This window comes from Microtus pennsylvanicus, chromosome 6 (genome assembly GCF_037038515.1).
Source record: "Microtus pennsylvanicus isolate mMicPen1 chromosome 6, mMicPen1.hap1, whole genome shotgun sequence".
In the NCBI taxonomy this organism is placed as follows: Eukaryota; Metazoa; Chordata; class Mammalia; order Rodentia; family Cricetidae; genus Microtus; species Microtus pennsylvanicus.
In genome coordinates, this window is record NC_134584.1 from 38,761,340 (window position 1) to 38,783,488 (window position 22,149).

Here is a 22,149-nt window from a genome sequence, read left to right on the forward strand (position 1 = left end):
TAACCTCTGTCATGCTGTAAGACAGTCGTGAGTTACAATACAGTCATCTGTAACCTGTCATGCTGTAAGACAGTCGTGAGTTACAGTACAGTCATCTGTAACCTCTGTCATACTGTAAGACAGTCCTGAGTTACAGTACAGTCCTACTGTAACCTGTCATACTGTAAGACAGTCGTGTGAGTTACAGTACAGTCATCTGTAACCCCTGTCATACTGTAAGACAGTCGTGAGTTACAGTACAGTCAGCTGTAACCTCTGTCATGCTGTAAGACAGTCGTGAGTTACAGTACAGTCAGCTGTAACCTCTGTCATGCTGTAAGACAGTCGTGAGTTACAGTACAGTCATCTGTAACCTCTGTCATGCTGTAAGACAGTCGTGAGTTACAGTACAGCCCCTCACCAGATACTGACAACAGTTTCATGGAAGTGGCTAGAACATGCCGGGCTCCAGGACAGCCACTGAAGACTAGGACTGACAAAGCAGCGTCCTTCCTCCCGGCATCTCAGTTTTACAAATAAACATGCATACAGCAGAAGGCTTTCTTTCACTAGTTGTCTACTACAAAGTATGAATTAATTAATTTTCATTACTAATCAGATTATGTGATGATTTTAATGCTGTTTCCAAATTAATTAAATGTTGACATTTACTTCAAAAGTTGACAAGGTACATACATGCTGTCGTCTTTTCTCTTGGGATCATAATTCTGCCTTTAACTGTGTTTACATAAGTATTGTTAAGTTTGTACAGAAATGTTCACTTAAGTAAGACAATTTCTGGCTGTAAAGGCCACAGAAACAGCCTCTCACAGGACTCCACCCAGAGCCACGCCCTGGGCATCCCACTGAGATGCTGGGCAACAAAAGCTGCCACAGGGCTCCAACTGTCAGTGTTGCTGGTAAGACTCCTTCCATGTTCACTGCTAATCACAGAACATTAACTTTTTCTCTCCGTTTATGGCAGTGTTTAAAACTTTTCTAAAAAAATGAGGTGAATGAAATTTTAACATAAGTTAGCAATTTCTCTTGTCTAGAATGCAGTACTAAAGAACAACATTCAGTTATGATCCCCAATGCACTATGTGAGAAACACGCTGCTATAGCATTCAACAGTCACATAATTTCTGAAACAGAAACAAATCAGAACCATAATACTCACAGTGACATAAAAATTAGCACAAAATCTACATATACTGAGTTAGGCTCCAATTACATATTTTTTACTCTTTTGACCTCATTTAAAATAGCTCCATACAATAAGGCTTCCACTAAAGTTAAACAAATCCTGAGGGGATATACATTTAATCATCAACAATCCATCACAAGAGTAACCGTGTGCTCAAAAGTTAGAAACTTGGAAAAGCAGTTTAACTTACAACGATAATACTGAATGGAATGATTATTCCACCTAATAACGCATAGGGTATGGTGTCTTCTCTGTAAGGGTACTTGATGGACTCATCATTACAGAACACTCCTCGCTGGAAGGGGGTATGCCTTGAAGTAAGAATTGCAAAAGGCAATCCAGCTAGCAAAAGGGAATAAATAAAAATATCATTAAAAATTATCAAAACTGATTCATGGCAACAACCATCCCAGAGACTTTAAAAATGCATTTGCTATGGAAGTAAGTAAGAGCACATGTAACAAGGAAATGCAGACTGCATGCAGCGGAAGTTAGGAGGGTCGCTCGCGATGGAGGGGGGGGGTGCTTCTCTACAGGAGACAACGCTTCCAAGTCCTCTGCCAGCCACTTTAACATGGGCATCTTCCAACCTTTGTTTCTGCCCAAATACAGCCACTTCTGGGGAAATCTCTTCTCGTGGTCTTATCTTTAATCAGCCAGGTTTCCAGCACTTTCTCAACCTCTATCTGTCACAGACTTTGTTTCAAAGAGGAAAACATTTTAACATTCCTTTTTCACTACAACGCTTAGACAGGCCAAGGTTACAGCTAGATTAGGACAGTGTCTAAATTAACTATTCATTTGTTTCTATTATCCAGAGAGTATTCAGAGCTGCCTTGGAATGGCCCCTGAAGTTGAACCGACTTTCTTAAGACAGACAATGGTGTCAAGCACAGACCACCGAACACACACCCGCTTTATCGTTTTTCTGCGGGGATTATGCCTCACACTCACCTCTGAAAATGTTTAAGTTCTTCATGTATTAAATATGGCTATTTACTAATTACAGCTTACAGCTTTTAAAGAGAGATTAATTCAGCAGAAACCACTTCGAGACTGATCCAAGCAGGCGCTCCCTTAGGTGTCCCCTTCTGCATGCAGTGTCTCACCCGCTAAGCTAGCCTGTCCATGCAGGTTCAAATGTTCCCTCTTCACGAGGCACCAAGCCCTGATGGTCACCCTAAGACTGACAACCAAGCCTCCGCTGCTCTGTTTACATAGCGTCCAGTCTGTCCAACCCACAAAGCAAGCAGATTCTGTCATTCTTTCCTGCTAGCTCTTCTACTTATCTGCCCACTTTCATTTAGATACTGAATAGCCAGAGTACATTACTTATGTAATGTACTTACGTACAATTTGCCAATGACAGCTGCCAACTCTTTAAAAACCCTTAAAATTCAACAAGATCCCCAAAGCCTTGCTTCTGATAGATGCTATTCTTTTAAAAAGTTACACTAGAGCTAGCCCACCCTCTCACTGAATCCAGGCTCACCTGATTCACAACATTCTTGCACTCAGGGTAATGGGGTGAAATACCCAGGCCTTCAAAACATGTGCTACGGCTGTAGCACAACTTGAGGAGAGTTACACAGACTTCTCACTCTTATCAACTCGAGTGCTAACTACACACACGGGGGGGGGGGGGGGAGGCTCCACTGCTGCCTGCCCTGCACAGCAGCTGAACACTGACCCTTCCACCAATCACAACACTCGACGGAACGGACATTCGTTTCACATTCACAAAGAACTATACGTTCATTTTATTTGTGAGAACTCTACAAAAACTAGTGGAAACCTTTACTGCCTACACAGCACATTTCTCAATTGGTTGCATTTTCCCAATCAGCATTGCTTCTTTCTATAGTAAGATATTTAGTACAGAAATTAAATACTCATCACTAGTATCCAAAACACTCTAGGTTTGTAGTTTTAGTCTAAGGAAAATTTCGTATTAATAGCCTTAAATATACTAAAAATATTAATAAGCATACCAATTAATACTAATTTTTTTTCTCCTTTGGCCACAAAAATCAAGTTAAATTACTCTTAAATTTAGAGGAGAAAAACGTTATTTTTCTTAAGATGGAGTGTGATAAGTAGTCCACTTTAAAATGAAGGAATGTATAATTGGGTAAATATTCGATACACTGTATAAAAAATCCTCAATGCTGCCAGGCATGGTGGCACAAGCCTTTAATCCCAACACTCAGGAGGAAGAGGCAGGAGCCAGGGCTGTTACAGAGAAATGGTCTTGGACCCATGCCCCCCCCCCCCAAAAAAAGGAATCCTCAGTGCTATCAGGATTACAAAGCTGAGTACAGGACGGTACGGTATATAATTACCCCGGAGAAGAACAGAGAAAAGAAACCAGGGCAGTGTCTACAGTGTGAGTCCCAATAGGAAGGGGGACAGGAGGAAACAAGAGATGCAAACGATTCCCTTAGCTACAAAAGAGAAAGAAAATGTGCAGGACAGATGTGACATGAGAAACAATCACAAAGTAACAGTGACATCACATGGACACAGAGAGCGGTGAGCTGGTGCAGGTCAGGATGGAGGAGCAAGGACAAGTCAGAAGAAGAGTGTGTCAGGAGGGGAAGGCTGTGATCGCCATTCTCCAGTAAGGAGCTTTAATGGGGATGGAGGAGTAAAACCCGACAGGAAAGCAGGAATCACCACAGGTGCACTCTATCCGGGATTTGAGTTCAGAAGGCGTCGGGAATACTTTTAAGTTAGTAATAACCACTCCTTGTCACCATCACAGAAACCTGTGGAATATATAATAGCCTAATTCAGTTTCATTTCCACTAATTTAGCTCAGTACAGGCCAGCCACAGGTGTTCACGACCCACTTAAGACTCAAAGGGATGCTTCTAGAACCTCTCAGAAATACAAGACCGAGTCCATGTGAGCTGGCACACAGCACTGGCACACACGCGAAAAGGCCAAGGACAAAGCCCATTTACTGAGAGAAAGAAGGGACTAGCCTGACCCGCCCCAGGGCAGGATGGAAAAGGTAGCTTGGGTTCCCCAGTGCCAGAAGGTCTCAATGGTCCCACTATCTAGGCTGCTGAGTACCTTCTATCTGTTTCAACAAACAAGTTTTACTTAGGCTAATGAGGAACAGTTTCTACCCCTTCCACGTCCTAATCGTCCAACAGGGACAGCACAAAGGCTGCTTTTAGGCTTCTGGCTAATCTCTACAGTACAGAGAATATTTCCAATTCAAATCCTTGTTTGCATTCCTAATTATTTCCTTAGAATATTTTATGTAAAATTAAAGGATATAAACGTTAACATTTTTGGCCAATTACTTCCCCCACATGTAACTGTACAGGACTAATTTTCTCTACCAGCCGCGGTACAGTGTGGAAAAACTGAACATTTTAAGTAGACAGTTGACGCTATCTTTAACATGTATGACATCCAAGGCAAAAATGAAAGGACTGTCTACGTTGTTGTCAGTTCAAAGCAAACATCCTTTTACTTTTACCAGAAAGATTGCATCTCTTAAAAAAATCTCTTTTCATAATTTTTAAATGACTGCATCTGCCAGTATTTTCCTTAATACTCTAGCTGGGAAATTAATTTTAACTTCTCTCCTTCTTCTTTTAAAGATTTGCATGTTTATCGTGTGTGTGTTTATCTGTTTGTACACCTTGTGCATGTATGTGGCCATGAAGGCCAGAAGAGGCTATCTGCTGCCCTGGAACTGGAAGTACAGGTGGTTATGAGCCACCCAATGAGGGTGCTGAGAACTCACCCTGGTCCTCTGCAAGAGCAGCAAGTGCTCGTAACCAGAGTCATCTCCCTGGCTTTCCTCCCCTCTTTAATAACCTTAAGGTCCAACATGTACCATAAAGTCCATCCACCGTAAATCCACCACCACAATCATTCATGAGCCTGTGTGCATTCCGTCCATACTCCTACACCAACCTAGAGCGACCACTGCCCTGCTTCCGGCATCTCGTATAAATGGAATAATGTAACAGCTGGTACTTCCTATGTGCTCCTATCACTACTGTAACGTCCTTGAGGCTAATTCATGTTGTGCCGTGTGTTTTCCTTTTTACGCGATACTACTCTACTGTACATACACAGCACATCTGGTTTCTCCAGGCACCAGGGTCCAGCTTGGGGATCTTACGACTAACACTCATACACAAGTCTCTGTGTGGATGTATTTTCATTTCTAACAAGCAGACACCTACAAGGAATTGCTGGGTCATGTAGTAAGTGTATGTTTAACTTTTTAAGAAGCTGCCAATTTATTTTTTAAAGAGACTATAGCATTTTCATCCCACATCCTGATTTTTAATATGTCCAATGGTTAGTCACAATGAACACATTTGAAGCTCAAGTCCTCTGAATAGAAACTTGAGATCATCCTTGAAATAGTACAACTTTCTGCTTCCAATAATGAAAATCTTCAACGGTTCAAATGGATGTGTAATATAGTAGCTCCTAACTTGCACAAACTGAATACCACAAAAATATTTCCCCATCCTCCACCTGAGATAGTAAAAGACTGCTAAAAACACCAGCTTCTTTAACTCTCTCTTATACATATAGCTCAGGATCTTGGAACGATGAGAGACATACTTGCTGTGGTAGAATATTATTTTAAGATCTGTAACATTTGCTTGTGTTGCATTCCTTACGCTGCATTTGTTTAACTCTGTGAAGCTGTGATGCTTTACCTGTCTAAAACACCTGATGGTCCAATAAAGAGCTGAACGGCCAACAGTGAGGCAGAAAAAAAGGATAGGCGGGGCTGGCAGGCAGAGAGAATAAATAGAAGGAGAAAAAGAGAAAGCAAGACAGATCAAAAAGTGAGAAAAGATGGGACCAGCCACACAGCCAGCCTCGGAGTAAGACTGAAAGTAAGAAAGAAAAGGAAAAATCCCAGAGGCAAAGGGTAGATGGGATCATTTAAATTAAGAAAAGCTGGCTAGAAACAAGCCCGGCTAAGGCAGGGAGTCATAAGAAAAAACAAGACTCCGTATATTTGTTTCGGAACTGGGTAGTGGGCCCCTAAAGAACCAAAAGAGTAAAAAGAGTTAAACAATAAAAACTTTGAAACTGTTTTAGTTAGAACTTGAGCAAAGCTTAAAAACTGTTGTCTCTTATATGAAAAAGACTCCGGTCAGCCTGCTCTATAGAGTGAGTCCCAGGACAGCCAGAGTTACACAGGGAAACCCTTTCTCAAAAAAACAAAACAAAACAAACAAACAAAAACAACCAACCAACCAAAACCTCTTCTAATATTAGGGAAATGCAAATACTTCCATAAGTTATGTTTATGTAGTCTTGCCTGTCCTGGAACTTGCTCTGTAGACCAAGCTAGCCTTGAACTCACAGAGATCCTCCCGCCTCTGCCTCCTGAGTGCTGGGATTAAAGACAGGCATCACCATGCCCAGCCTCTCTTCTACTAAAATTTAAAGACCTTTGTAGCAACTTAATTCTAAATACGTTTAACTCGATTCAGTACACAGACCAAAAGGCTGAGGAACTCCATTCATGTCTTAGCAATCCAGACATTTAAATCTTATTCTTGTCAATATTAAGGTACATTTCATTATAAAAGCTAATATCAGAGAGTGGGGTCTTAATGGTCTGAGGAAATCATCTTTAATTATTAAGCAATCATTCAAATCGGCTCAATAATGAACTGAGATCCCACTTTGTATGGTCATTAGTCAGGGGTCAGCGACGAGCTGGCAGGAGTCTGACTGTGGTCATTTCTAGATTTAAGCTGAAAGTAGCCAACAGGATCTGCTGGTGGACTGATTCAATGTGCATAGATGAGAGAATAGCCAAGGATGGAAAGCAGGCTGAGCGAGCCATTTAAAGTTACACTAACTGAGAAATGCATCCCTGGGAACGGAACTGGGGAACAGGATGAATCTGCTTGCGTTACCTATAGTAGACAGCAGACGTAATGCCTGCGATGCAGGGAAGACGTCAAGGCTAAAGATGTAAACAGCACACGCGAGCCAGATGGGGTCACAGAAGGAACAAGTCCAGAGAGAAGGAGGAGCCATGACTCCACAGCACTCTGAGTGAAACATCCATGGAGAACAGAGCCTCACAGAAAAGGAAACGGGTGGTGTGTATGTGGGGGGGTGTTCTTCAAGACAGGGTTTCTCTGCATAGTCTTAGCTGTCCTAGAATTCACTCTGCAGACCATCACATCCGCCTGCACGTGCCCAATATGTATTTTAAAATTAATATTCACTGTGTATATGTATATGCACGTGCACTTGCATGGATAGAACCCAGGGCTTTCTATGAGACAGCAGGTACTTTACCAGTTTTTAAGCCTTGCTTTATTTTTTTTAAAAAACCTTTTAAGTTTACATAAAACCTGAGCAGAAAATAAATACACACATACACACCCTCTACTATCACACTCCTTGTCTTATAAACACCTTACCTTGGCCCAACACATTTGATAAAACTAAAGAACCGGTATCAGCACACTGGTAATAACTGCAATCTGAGGTCCACCTTAGGACTCATTCATAGTTCCGTCCGCATTGATACATCCATGATCATGGTGCCTGCCATACAGAGCAGTTTCACTGCCCTGCAAATCCTCTGCTTTAGGTGCCCCCTTTTATCCTCCCTCACCCCACTTAACTTTGTACTAGCTCTACAGTCTTGCATTTCCATAATATCATAGTTGACATCAGAAAATGCAGTCTTTTCACACTGGCTTCTTGTACTTAGTAATGTGCACTTGGAGTTCTTTCATGGTTCTTCATGGATGATGGTTCATTTCCTTGGATTTTGTTCTTTGGCTTTTGCAGTTCTAAGGACACAGCACAGGGCCTTGCCCATGCGAGGCAAGTTCTCTAGCACTGAGCTACACTTGTTTCTGTGTGTCATCAGATATGAATATTCTATATGTGGAACATTCCAATTCCACACTTCATTTATCCATTCAAATACGGAAAGGCATCTTGATTGTTTTTAAGTTTTGAACTGTAGTTGGAAATTTTCCTGTCCTGACTGCCCACTCCCTGTCCTGGCAGCTGCTTCCAACTTACCACACAGAGACTTAATATTATTTATAAATGCTCAGTTAATAGCTCAGGCTTGTTACTAGCTGACTCTTACATTTAAATTAACCCATAATTCCATTTATGCTGCCATGTGGCTCGTGGCTTGTTACCTCATTTTCTGCATGTCCTGCTTGCTCAGTGGCTGGCTGGCGTCTCCTCTTACTCTGCCTTCTTCTTCCCTGTGTCCTATGGCTGTCTCACCTACACTTCCTGCCTGGTTACTGGCCTGTCAGTTCCTTATTAACCAATGTAATACATATTCACAGTGTACAGAAGGATTGTTTCACAGCAAGCAATTATGAATAAAAGTGCTACAGACATGTGTGTGCAATTGTTTTTTTTTTAAATGTGACCAGTTTGCAACTCATTGGGGTAAAAACTTAGGAGCACAATTGCTGTAGCCTATAGTCAGATTAAATTAACCTTGTAAGAAATTGCCAAAGTATCTTCCAAAGTAGCTATACCATTTTCTGCAGCATATGGCATTATCAGTCTTCAATTTTCACTATTCTGGGGAGGACAGTGGAGCCCCAGTTTGACTTGACACCACGCACCCTTTCACAGCTTGCTCACCATGTGTCTGTCTTCTTTCTCTTCAGACCTCCAGTCCACTTTCGGCTGGCTTGTTTTCCCTCCACCCCTCACTTTTTGGCCCCAGCTACATAGCCAGGCTGGCCTTGAACTGGAGGTCCTCCTGCTTTAGTTTCCCAAGCCCGGGACCACAGGTTAATAACTGCACTCAGCTTGGGTTGTTTTCTCAATGTTGGTTTTTTAAAGTTCTTAGTACATCTTCAACTGTGATCCTTCACTGGTTTGGGGAAAAAATTTCAAAACACCTGTCTGTGCCATTACTGTTCTTTCTTTTTTTAAATAGGGTTCCTCTGTGTAAACCAGGCTGTCCTGGAACCCGCTCTGTAGAACAGGCTGGCCCCTGCCTCCCAGGCACCACCACCGCCTGTGTCACTTAACTGTGTCTTTCAAAGTACAGTTTTTTTATTAATGAAGTCCAGTTTGCCAATCATGTCCTCATGGGTCTACCTAAACCTTCCCTGTTGTATACCCAAGGGCAGAATTTTTTTTTAAATGGAACTAAGTAATTTTTTTTTAAATATTTATTTATTTATTAAGCCTGCAGGCCAGACGAGGGCACCAGATCTCATTACAGATGGTTGTGAGCCACCATGTGGTTGCTGGGAATTGAACTCAGGACCTTCAGAAGAGCAGGCAATGCTCTTAACCACTGAGCCATCTCGCCAGCCCCTGGAATGAAGTAATTTATTCTGTAGCTAAATACCAGTGACCATAGCCCAGGAACATGGATTCAAGTTCCCCTTAATACCCTTGTTCCGACTTACTAACAGTATTGTGATTTTTTCTTTTTATTTATTTATTTATTAAAGACTTCTGTCTCTTCCCCGCCACCGCCTCCCATTTCCCTCCCCCTCTCCCAATCAAGTCCCCCTCCCTCGTCAGCCCAAAGAGCAATCAGCTGGCCTGGGTCTGAAAAAGCCTGGGATAAAACCGGACTTGCTGAACATAGCGGACAATGAGGACTACTGAGAACTCAAGAACAATGGCAATGGGTTTTTGATCCTACTGCACATACTGGCTTTGGGGGAGCCTAGGCAGTTTGGATGCTCACCTTACTAGACCTGGATGGAGGTGGGTGGTCCTTGGACTTCCCACAGGGCAGGGAACCCTGATTGCTCTTTGGGCAGAATTATTTTTAATGATCAAAAACTTTCTACCTCAACTACATGGCCGCCAGTTGGAGATATAAGGTTCTGTTTTTAAAAATAACATTTTTTAAAGAAAATATCACAAATTCAGTAAATTTTCTAAGACATAAATTAAAAAAAAAACAAAAAAAGGTAAAGTAGTTTCCTCAGTTGGTTTTCAAAATAACATTTATAAAACAGAAAACAAGTTAATGGTTATCAATGCATATGTCTTCACTTGGCTTTTTCTAAAGTAAAATAAGAAAGACTAGGCCTTCCTGTTGTCCTAGATGGCTCTAACTGTCGCCTTGGAAGGAGTCTCAGTTGAGGGACTGCCCTGGTCAGCTGGCCTGTGACAGTGTCTGCAGGTGCTCCTGGGCTGCATAAGAGCGCTAGCTAAGCACCAGTTTGTGGGTCAGACGGCAACCAGTGTTCCTCCACGGTCTCTGTGCTAACTGTCGCTTGAGTACTGATGGATCGTGACCTAGAAGTGTAAGCCAACTAAACCCTTACCGCCCCTAAGGCACCTCTGGTCAGAGTATCCGTCTCACAGCGCCAGAATAGAAACTAGAGCACTCGGAAGCTGGAACTAGAACACATATCCAAACAGCACGCTGCCCACCACACTTGAGGTTCTTTTTAAAACTTTAAAAGAGAAAAATAAGTCATTTTTAAAATACAAATTTTTTACCATCTAAGATCTTATTACTCATCAAATTATACAAGATGTGTAGATATAGCTATGTTAAACATGAATAATCCCTGTAAATAAAAACAAAGTATCTTCTATATGAAATATTACATATGAATTATTAAAACAAATCTATCCTAGAAACCGTAAAGAAGTCCTTCTGCATTAGTTCACAAGCCATCATCACATTAAGGCCCAGAAACTAGCTAAACGTTGCTCCTTCTATTCCCTAAGTTTGTATTAACAGGTTTTCCAAGTGAGTTCCAACAACAAACTCAAGAACTCACCACACCAAGCACTCAAGGTTCACACCAAGGGTTTCTCACTGCTCTGAAGAACACACACACCTGTGTCACTGGTCTCCATCCCCACTGTCTAACAGCTGGGGACCTATTCTGATCACTTATTCAAAAATTTTTGTTAAATAAAAAGGACACAAAACTGAATCTGTAGTGTTTTCATAATGAAATAAAAACCGCCAAACTGAACATCCCTGACCTGTGACTAGTTTTCAGCAGGTAGGAGACTACAGGTTACTGCTTTCATTGTTGATTGACTTTATAAGCTTTGTTCAGTTCATAAACCATTAGATTTCTGTAATTAAGTTTTAAGAAAAAAATGAAATGTACCAAACCCTGCGATTTAAAGTTAACTTCCTGAGCCTCAAGCAATATTGAATAGGTTGATAAAAACCTGATGTGGCAACATTTGCTTAAAATAATAGCTACAACACAGACCTTCACTCCATCCAAGGACAGTGGCACTGGTTAGTGGCACTCAGTGACAGTTCTGCAGGAGTCTCTCTGCACAGATCACAATCTTGGGGCACAACTAGATAATGCTAGCATAGTAACCTGTTTCTCGGGGGAAAGTATCCTAAAACTAAATTCCTAATCCAAATTTTTCACCGCCCCTTTTATTTTAAAGCTGTTAACTCATGTTTAAATTTTAAGTATACAGAAGTATGTATCTTGGAATATAATAAAAGTCAAGGTCGTTCATCTGAAGACTATTCAGGAAAGAAGAAAACTTAAAGTGAAAAAGACAAACTGAACTCATATTCGTGAACTGCTAAAGCAAAAAAAAATTAGCTTACTAAAAATCAGGAAAGAAAAGTCCTGCTGAAGAACAGGCGCTGAGCTGACTGGGACTCTAAAAGTCTGGACACACCTAAGGAGCTGAGCTGACAAGACCCAGGAGGGCACAGGGGAAATACACAGTGGACCCACTGCACTCAGAGACGTGCAAGAGGGTAAATCCTGCCCTGCTCCATAAAAACACACATGCCTGACATCTCAGGACTTGGTAAATAGAAGCAGGGGGACCAGACGTCTCAGGCCAGCATGGACTACCTGAGACTTATCTCAGACAAAGACAAACGGTGAGGCTTAGGAATCAGAACCAAGTATAAAGCAAGCAGATGCAATACCCCAAGTGGCAGTCTTAACTCAGTTTGTCAACGTTAACATGGGGTGGAAGTCTCTAGTGACCTGAAACAGTAAAACCCAACACTACAAGTCGACGATCTCACACAGCTTTAAACAGTGACGGCCTTAACGTCGTCTGCAGACTTTACTTACAATCTTGTCTTTTCAGACTTAGAAAGCAACATCTTTTTATGATCTCGATTCTCAGCCAACAGTGTGATGATAAGGCAGGATCTTGGTTTAGGCCCAGCCGTGAAAGGCTTACTAGAGCTGAGCAGTAGCGGGGCTATCCCTCTTCATTCGTATTGAGAAGAGTTAGTCCATCTTCAAGCTGTTTTAAGTATCATACACCTTTAACTGGAAAAATCACCATTCTCCAGGAATAAACAGCGGAACTCTTTCCTTCAGCAACCATTTTCCATAGTAACACTAGTGAAGGTAGGGCTTGAATTTACTCCCACCCCAACATCATTACTTCAACAAACCACTACTACCTGCTCAGTAATTTACTTACAGAGGAAATGGGTAAGCCAAGCCCCACTATGACGAGCAAAACGCTTCTGACGGTACTGTCATGGTATGGATACTTGATGCTGTTGTCAGAACAGAAAAAGCCTCTCTGAAATGGATATATTTGGCCAAAATTTAGAACAGCCATAGGCAGGGAAGCTGTTGGGGAAGGGAAAAAAAAGATACATATAATTACATTCAATTCACTTCTTTAGGGAGGAGAGAGTATGGGATATAAATCTTAACTAAACTCTGCCCTTTCTGGAGAGATCGAGATCTCTGATATCCCGTGGAAGGGTTAATGAGACCACGCAGCCTCTGCGCGTTCACAATTGACACTCTTGCTTGCACTGACCTCTCGTCTTAGGGACAATCGGGAAAGGGACCACCAGGGAAAAGATCAAAATTGGTCCACAGAAAATAAAACTGAGAATGCAGGCACATTTTTTATTTTACATTCTATAATTAATTCCTATTTAATTTAGCAGTTTAATATCCTAAATATGTTTAAGGAAAAAGACAAACTAACATAAATAAATTTAATAACAGCATCATAGTATTTGAAAGACAAAGAAGTAAATATCCATTCCACATTAGAATAAAGTTCAAAAAAACTTATAAGTATATTTGATAATAAAAAAAGAAAAGAACAAGCCCTTGTTCCCCAAGACAAAAAAAAAATGGCTTTCTTGGTCTTGGCAGGGTTTCAAAACGACTTTAACTCAGCCTCCCAAGTAGCTCAGGCTATAGGCACACACCATGTCACCTGGCTCGCAGTTTCTAAATATGTTCAAATTTACACTGATTTGGGCTTTATACAATTCAAATACTGAAGCATCTGCTCGCTCACTGTATATCCAACACTAGGTTAGACCAGGTACAGAAAACTAATTTGTGCAAAACAGGTTCAAGATCTAGGCTGTATGTGTAGTAAAAAAAATCTACACTTGAGAGCTTGTTTAAAAACACCAACACAGACGTTTTTCAAGAGAAAGTAACAAAACTATTCTGTAACTGAACTGTTCTGTTTGCTGGGCAGGGGTGGCACACACCTTTAATCCCAGCACTCGGGAGGCAGAGGCTCTCTGTGAGTTCAGGGCCAGCAGGGTCTACAGAGAGAGTTCCAGGACATCCAGAGCTACACAGAGAAACTCTGTCTCAAAAACCCAAATGCCAAAAACAAACAAACAACAAAACAAAACAAAATTGTTCTGTATCTTGACTGTGATAGTAATTCTAGTAACTATTATTACTGCACACACATCCAAAAAGAAATACAAAGCAGAAATATACCATTAAAACAGAAGTACAATTATTAAAGTGGTATAAAAGAACCAACAGAAATTCAGAGATTGACATAAACTGAGACAGAGAAGAGCATTGAAGAAGAGGTGACAAACAGGTGACTCACAAGCAACAGGAGGCACAGGAGGGAGCAGAAGGCACAGGGAGAGCGGCAGCACCAGAGCTGCAGGCACAGGAGCAGAGGGGACGAGCAAAGGGTCCATCCATCCCACCAAGAGAGCTTCCCCACACTGCATGCTCACACACGCCAAGCACCAGCTACCCAGATGAACTCAATCCTAAAATCAGCTCATGCACAGATTACTGAGGCCCCGCTGATCACTACAGTCACTACTGTTTTAAGTGGGACAGCCAGGATTCTAATGCCTGCTACTCCCCAGCCAGTGTGCATGTGTTCTCCTATGGGTACAAGTGATCCACCTGCAGTCAAAGTTTAGAACTGTGTCGATGAAGACAGACTGGAGGCAGTGAAGCTGTTCTTTTAAAACATGCTTGTTCAGTAAAATACATCTATTCGTGATGAAACTTCACAGTGAGAGGAACATCTTTGCCGCTAATTATCTCCGAATTCTGCAAGTCTGAGGTTTTAATGACAGTGTGAGGGCTTCAGGTTGTGTTTATTAAAGGACTGTTTAAAACACTGGCCTAAGAAAGAATTTATCTTGTAGGAAATAAAAACAAGTCTTCTTTTGGCCAAAGTCAGTAACATAGTAAACTAAGTATTTTAGAAATTAACAGTGATGGAGGAAACAGAAATATTTAACACATCTTTGAAATAATCCAGAAATTGAAAACAGAAAAGGCTGCAGGAATACTGTTTTGAATTAGGAATGACACAACCCGAAGGCTGCCCACAGCTGCTGAGGAGGACATGAAGTGACGTTTGGGGTAGAGAGACTGGTTGCCCTAGACTGGAATGTGGAGTTGTACGGCGGAATCATCCACGGGGAATGTGCTAGCTCAGTGTGGAGAGCACTGCCTTTGCTTCACTCTCCCTTCCTATGGCGGTCAGCCTTCTCTTCCACTCCTCTCGCAGCCCTTAATCACACTCAACTACTATGCTTTTGAAACCCTGGGACTCTTCATATATTATCAGTCTTCTACGGTGAGCGCTGCCCCTCCCCTCCCCTTTCAAGATAAGCCAGGCAGTCCCTTACCTGTCCCACAGCACTGGAGACAATTACCCTGCCTTTCTGAACATCTTTCAGCAACACTAGCAGCAGATACTATTTTCATTATTGTTGTACCCTTTGAATCAGGATACAACATAATCAAAGCTGAATAAAATTTTACTAAATAGCTAAATAAATAAATAAAATTCAGGATAGAAATGTGTAAGCATTCTAAATTTATTACTTAAAGAGGATAAAAGAGTTCTCAGAGAAAGCACAAAAACAAGACTAATAGAGCAATCAGTCAAGAACTAATAGTGTCCACAAAACCATGAAAAGAGACTATAAAGAAGGAAGAATAGCTGGTTATACACTCTAGAGGGCAGGGAACGTGTCTCTCTTGTTCGGTAGCATGGAAACCATTCTCTGAAAACACGAATAAACACTAGAAAAGGACAATGTTATACTACAAAGGCCAAAGCTTGAAGTGTCTCATAGCTGGCCATACAGGTAATGCAGGATGTCAAATGTCCACATTAAGGAGAACGAGAACTCAGTAAAGACCATGAGGTCAGAGGGGAAGGTTATTAACTCAACAATGCCCTCTGGAAAGTGGCCTCCTATGCTTTGACAGTTTCACATATGTAGATGAGGGGCTTTGGTCACTGCCATGCTCATTACTCTCTCACCGCCTCCTCCCACTGAAGCCCTTCTTCTAAACATGTCTCCCTCCTCCTTTCATGTCTGTGTGTGTCATTATAAAAACATCTTTTCTGCAAGTTATAGTACAATTATTTCCCTTGCTCTTCTTAAATGTTACATGTTACAGGGAGACGGAGAGGGAAGGAAAAGGGACAGAGATTCATCCATCTAAACAAATGCCTCTATTTGTTCATGGTGGCATATGCCGACAATTCCCAGAATTTAGGGGGCTGAGGCAGAAGAATCATGAGTTCAAGGCAAGTCTGGGTTATACTATAAGATCCTATCTAAAAAATAAATATTCTTGCTGAGTGTGGCTGAGCACACCTTTAATCCCAGCATGCTGGAGGCAGAGTATGAGGGTCTCTGTAAATTCAAGGATAGCCTGGTCTAGGTAGTGAGTTCTAGGCCAGTCAAGATGATACAATGAGAACCTATCTCAAAAAAATAACCCAGAAAGCAATCTGAAACTCAGGAGTAGGCTGGGGTGTGGCTCAGTGTCAGAGTACCTGCTGAGCATGCATGAAACCTGGCTTAGTTTCCAGCAACACCACACGTACGTGTGTATACACCACAAACACACACACACACACACACACACACAGGAGGGGTAGGTTGTGCAAGGGGAACTTCAATCGAACGGCTAACAAAGACGAGCAGACTGAACAGAGCCATGTTAATTACTAACGCAAACTTATAATTTACAAATTCCCAGAATCTTGAACTCAATTTCTGTAGAGCCCAGCATGACCTCTGAACAAAGCTTCAGCGATAACTACTGTAGGGCTTCCCGCAGCAGGGGCCCTTGCTCTTCTCTCAGTGAAAAAGCAAGGTCAAGTCAGGGAACAACTGCACCTTTAGTGACCCTGAAACAGAATTCTCCATTCTCTGCAGGAAAGAAAGAAATCAGACCTACATGAGATGGTGAAGGGCAAACAGGAATCCTGCTTCAAAGTAAAACCTAACACGTAGACAATCAGCTCTGGTACTCTCCAGAACAGGAAACTGGGTTACAGCACATGATACATGATACATATTGGGACTATATGTAATCTGTGCACCACAAGCATTCCGCCCCTCCATGCAATTTCCAATCTCGGCATTCATCCCACATGTTCAACGATTCAACAAGGAAGCTGTTTCTCTAACTCTGTTCTGAGACTCTCAAAGTTTCAGAGGGTGTCACTTTGCAGTACATTAAATTCTATATTCTGTGAGTAAAACGTGGAAGTCTTATTGTAGTCACTTCCTGAAGCAAAACCAGGTTTGGGTTTTTAAGTCAGTATTTATTTATAAGGCGTGTGAGTGCTTCACCTGCAGGTATGTTATGTGCACCACATGCCTGCCTGCAGAGGTCAGGTCCTCTGGAATTCAGAGTTGTGAGCCATGGTGTGGGTGCTAGGAACCAAACCCAGGACTCTGTAAGAGCAAGAACTAGTAACTGCTGGGCCATCTTGCTAGCCCTTAAAGCACAAACAGGTTTAAAAGAAAGATTTTTAACACAGAGGTCTGTGGTATTTACTGAGTTTCACCACGCAGATGAAACAGCTGGATCATGGCGCATGACCCTTCTCATATATCCCAATAGAAACAAATTTTATTGAGCAATTATTACAAGTCATAACCATGCTAATGTTTATACATTATAAATATGTTTATAGAAGAACATAATTATATTTCAGATTTCTCATGACAGAATCTGTAAAAGTTAAGAGCAAAAAACTTAGTAATAAGAGTATGGATCAGATACAAAAAAATGTATTTACTACATCCAGCAAAAAAAATCTTAAAATCACTCTCTATGTACAATTTTATTAATATAAAATAAACACATGTGTTTGTACTTAATAAACATTAAGGGACATCTGAAAAAATATATAATCAACTTTTAGGTTAGTATCTTCACAATCAGATAGAACGTATTTCTTGCTGTATAGACCTTCAAATTTAACTAATTTCTAACAACAGATTAAGATCACTACTACATCTGAATTCCTTATTTTATAACTTGGCTAAAATCATAATATCCATTTCCTGAATTTCCCTTTCCTGTAATAAATACATGTTCTTATTCTGTTCAACACTGAGAACAATGAGGACATAGTGATGACTAGCTGGTAGGCTTGCTTGATGCCTCAGAGATGTACCTTTAGAGCAGTGGTTCTCAACCTTTCTAAAGCTGCGAGCCTTTAATACAGTTCCTCATGTCATGGTGACCACAACCATAAAATTATTTTCGTTGCTACTTCATAACTGTAATTTTGCTATTGTTATGAATCGTAATGTAAATATCTGATATGCAGGATATCTGATACATGATCCCCAAGAGGGTTGTGACCCATGGGTTGAGAATCATTGTTTTAGGGGTTTTGCTCTCACGACTTTTGAGATCTATAATTATAACCTTAATAACTGTTTCACCTAAAAATAATAATCAAAACAGAAAAGCTAGCTCATGCAAACATGCTTATACAAAAGGAGAAATCATCTTGAGGCTCAACAGGTTGGTAGAATGGGTGACTTTAGTCAACACTTCTTGAATCTTATAACAATGCTCAGGAAGGCATTACAAAGGTGGTGCCATCTTCATAATTGCAGGAGGAACAAAGGAATGCTTCTCTAGTGAGTCAGAGTCAACTACAGAGACATAGGCTGAGAAAAGATCAAACCCAGCCTGGGCTGTGCAGCAAAATCTCCAAGTTATTGATTAATAATAAGGTATATTAAAATAAGCCATCTTTTGTTTAATGGGAAAGAGAGAGAAAAAATAGTGCAGCAAGGTTAACCAGCTGAATCTCTAATGAAACAAATGTCTACTATAGCAGCCCATGGCTGCGTGAGGACAGTGAGCACTCTGTATGTGGCCAGTGTGACCTAAGTATTGACTTTTAATTGCAATTCCTTTAATTTCAATAATCATAATTAAAACTTTATCTATTTTTCATATATCAGAAACATAGCAATTAAGGATATATTCATATAGTATCTGGCATCCCATACCACATTACTACAAATCTATAAAAAACAGTTTGAGCCAGTATATTGGCCCACACCTATAATCTGACACCAGTGAAGATGAGGAAGAGGAATGACAGGCCCATTTGGGCTACAAGACCCTGTTTCAAAAAAACAAACCACAGAATCAAAGAGCTGAAAGAAAAAGAAATTAATTTAAAAAGTATCAATGCAGCGACTTATTTTTTAAGAGTTCAGGAAAATAAAAGGAATAAAATACAAAAACTAAACAGAAAAAAGGAAGATGGAAAATGAGGAATTTGGCATGTGTTGGTGTCTGCTGCATTTAGAGATTTATGAACTCGGTCATGATTTAACTTTTAAAAATGTGGGAGAGGAACAAAGCTAAAGCAAAGTATTAAAAATTGTTATTGGGGCTGGAGAGATGGCTCAGTGGTTAAGAGCACTGGCTGCTCTTCCAGAGGACTCAGGTGCAATTTCCAGCACCCACATGGCAGCTCACAACTGTCTGTAACTCCAGTCCTAGCGGCTCCAACACCCTCACACATGTGCAGGCAAACACCGATGCTCATGAAATTAAAAAATAATAATAATAAATCTTTTTAAGATTTATTTATTTGTTTGTTTATTATGTATACAACATTCTGCCTCCATGTATGCCTGCATGCCAGAGGAGGGTGCCAGATCTTATTACAGATAGTTGTGAGCCACCATGTGGTTGCTGGGAATCGAATTCAGGACCTCTGGAAGAGCAGCCAGTGCTATTAACCACTGAGCCATCTCTCCAGCCCCCAATAATAATTTTTTAAACTTCCAAAAATTTTTTACCACGAGTAGCATCTCTTAGCTAAAGTGTCAGAAAGTCAGACACTGACTCTCCCGGACACCCTGTGCCCGCGTGTGTGGAAAATCAGACACTGACTCTCCCGGGCAGCCTGTGCCCGCGTGTGTGGAAAGTGAGATACTGACTCTCCCGGGCAGCCTGTGCCCGCGTGTGTGGAAAGTCAGACACTGACTCTCCCGGGCAGCCTGTGCCCGCGTGTGTGGAAAGTCAGACACTGACTCTCCCGGGCAGCCTGTGCCCGCGTGTGTGGAAAGTCAGACACTGACTCTCCCGGGCAGCCTGTGCCCGCGTGTGTGGAAAGTCAGATACTGACTCTCCCGGACACCCTGTGCCCGCGTGTGTGGAAACTCAGACACTGACTCTCCCGGGCAGCCTGTGTCTGCGTGTGTGGAAAGTCAGATACTGACTCTCCCGGGCAGCCTGTGTCTGCGTGTGTGGAAAGTCAGATACTGACTCTCCCGGGCAGCCTGTGTCTGCGTGTGTGGAAAGTCAGATACTGACTCTCCCGGGCAGCCTGTGCCCACGTGTGGCAGGGCAGGTAAGCAGCATCCTACAGTTCAGCAGAGAGGACAAGATCCTAACACGGTATGTGTCTTCACACCTGCTGTCCTCGAGGAAAGGGTCTCCTGGAAGAATGAGACCTTTTCTTTTCACCCACCTTTAGTCTATAACCTGATGAGCCTCTGCAGCTCTGTACACACAAACCCAACTCTCTTCTGCCAACCCTGGGACAGCTTACTACCACACTCAGGCTAAATGGCCATCTGTATGTCCAGTACTCTACTGCAAACAACAGAAAGGAATCATAAAACCTCAGCAAAATCTACACTATTAAACAGACAGGAAGTTGCTTCTAGACTAATGTTTCACCAAAAAGGAAATAAATAAAACTCACTTGTAAGAAATACATTCCACGGGGGTCAGGGGAGGGGTGTGAATCACATATGTAAATTTGACCACGTGTGCACGCGTGCATTTTTGCAGGAAGTCCACAGACTGTGAAGGGTGCTTCCACACAGCCTTTCACTTGCTCCTTTCAACTAGGGAAGGTCAGAAGTGAATTTTTTTAGCTCTTTACTGCTTTGTGTGACCTGAGTTGCTCTTAGGAAGTTCTATTCATTCCTACCTTAAGGAATGTTCTTTTGTGCCTACTTCAGTTTTGACAAAGTACAGTTCCTTACTTTCTTTCCAGGTGGGGTTACGGATTCTTTCCAGAGTCCCATGAAGCATCCTCCCACTGACCAACTGCTACACTGCTTCTGAGCACGAGCGGAGGTCAAGGACAACATGCAGGGTGATTCTCTCCTGCTACTCAACCTCAAGTCCTGATAAACACCTTTATCCACTGAGCAATCGTGCTGGCCCTCAGCACACGTGTATGCTTGACCAAAGGAGAACTGCTGACAGCTGTAGTCAAAACAGAGCGTTTAGGGTAGAGGTGGAAAGGAGGTGGGAGGGGCCAGTGTCACAGAGCACTGCTTCAGGGAGAGAGCAGGCAGGCAAGGGGCAGTGGACAAGGCACCCTCAGCTCTCAGACACTGCATGCTGGCCCCATGGTTAGTGGTGTGGTGCTGCTATAAAAGTACTCCACCCCTTTCTCTCTCACTGCCACAGAAGAGAAAGCAGGGAGAAAAGGTGGTTTGTGTTTCCTGGGGGAGGGGGGTATTTGTTTTGCATTTTATGGTTTTGAGCTGGTAATTGCCTGCAGTATCCTCAACCTTGGAGCAGCATTTTAGTTTATTCACATACTTAGGATCTTTTTATGTATATATTTAAACAGCTTTTTGAAACTATCTGGAGGTGGGGCTGAGGATGTGTGCATGGTAGAGTACCTAGGTAACATGTACGACCCTGGGTTTCAACCCACAGGACCACAAGAAAACACAGGCAAAGCCACAGCCTTCCCAAGCTGTGACAGTACTCTCAGGCCTCACACGTGTGCACGTGCACACAGTGAGTTGGGGGAGGAGATGGCAGGCTATTTACTCACACCTGCTGTTCCCTCGCCAGAACAGGCCTGAAACAGCGCCAGCTGGCCAGAACATTCCTCCCCCTCCCTTATGCTAACAGCTGTTCTGTTTTCGGGCTGTCGGAAGTCACAGTCAGTGTAAACTTTCCATGTGGCTTTCTGTGTGCAAGACACAGGGAGATAAAGAAGTCACATGTGATTGTTTCTAGCTTCCCTTCTCTGTAACACATTTCAGAGATATCTGTTTGAGATTTTTTGTTTGTTTGTTTTTGTGTGTGTGTGTGTGTGTGTGTGTGTGTGTGTGTGTGCTTGAAGCTATAACCTAATCATGTCTTAGCCGAAAACCATTCTCTTCGCTGAACTAGAACTGGAGTTAGGGATAATAAGGACATATTTTGAGAGCAAAATTGTACCAGAACATGTGCACAATAAATGGGCAACCTATCAGAAATGCATTATGCTAAGCCTTGAAAGCCTTCACACGCCCTGCAACTCCACGGATGAGAATTATATAATCCCAGCACTCTGGAGGCAGAGGCAGGCAGATCTCTCTGAGTTCAAGACCAGCCTGGTCTACAAGAATGTAGAAGGAGCTGCGGGCTGCTTTCTGCCACCCAGCTCCCGGCCGACTGGCTAGCTTA

General features: G+C 42.1%; 1 protein-coding gene across 2 annotated transcripts in view; it reads right to left on the reverse strand.

The window, feature by feature from the left end:
- Positions 1 to 22,149, reverse strand: part of Plpp1 (phospholipid phosphatase 1) — a 58,569-nt gene that overhangs the window by 14,066 nt on the left and 22,354 nt on the right. Inside the window, exon 2 of one of the 2 annotated variants that reach the window (XM_075976056.1) lies at positions 1,377 to 1,528. In XM_075976056.1, coding sequence (XP_075832171.1) covers positions 1,377 to 1,528 — 152 coding nt within the window. Of the gene's footprint in view, positions 1 to 1,376; positions 1,529 to 12,604; positions 12,760 to 22,149 lie in introns of both variants that reach the window. The other variant, XM_075976054.1, reaches the window with a different exon arrangement.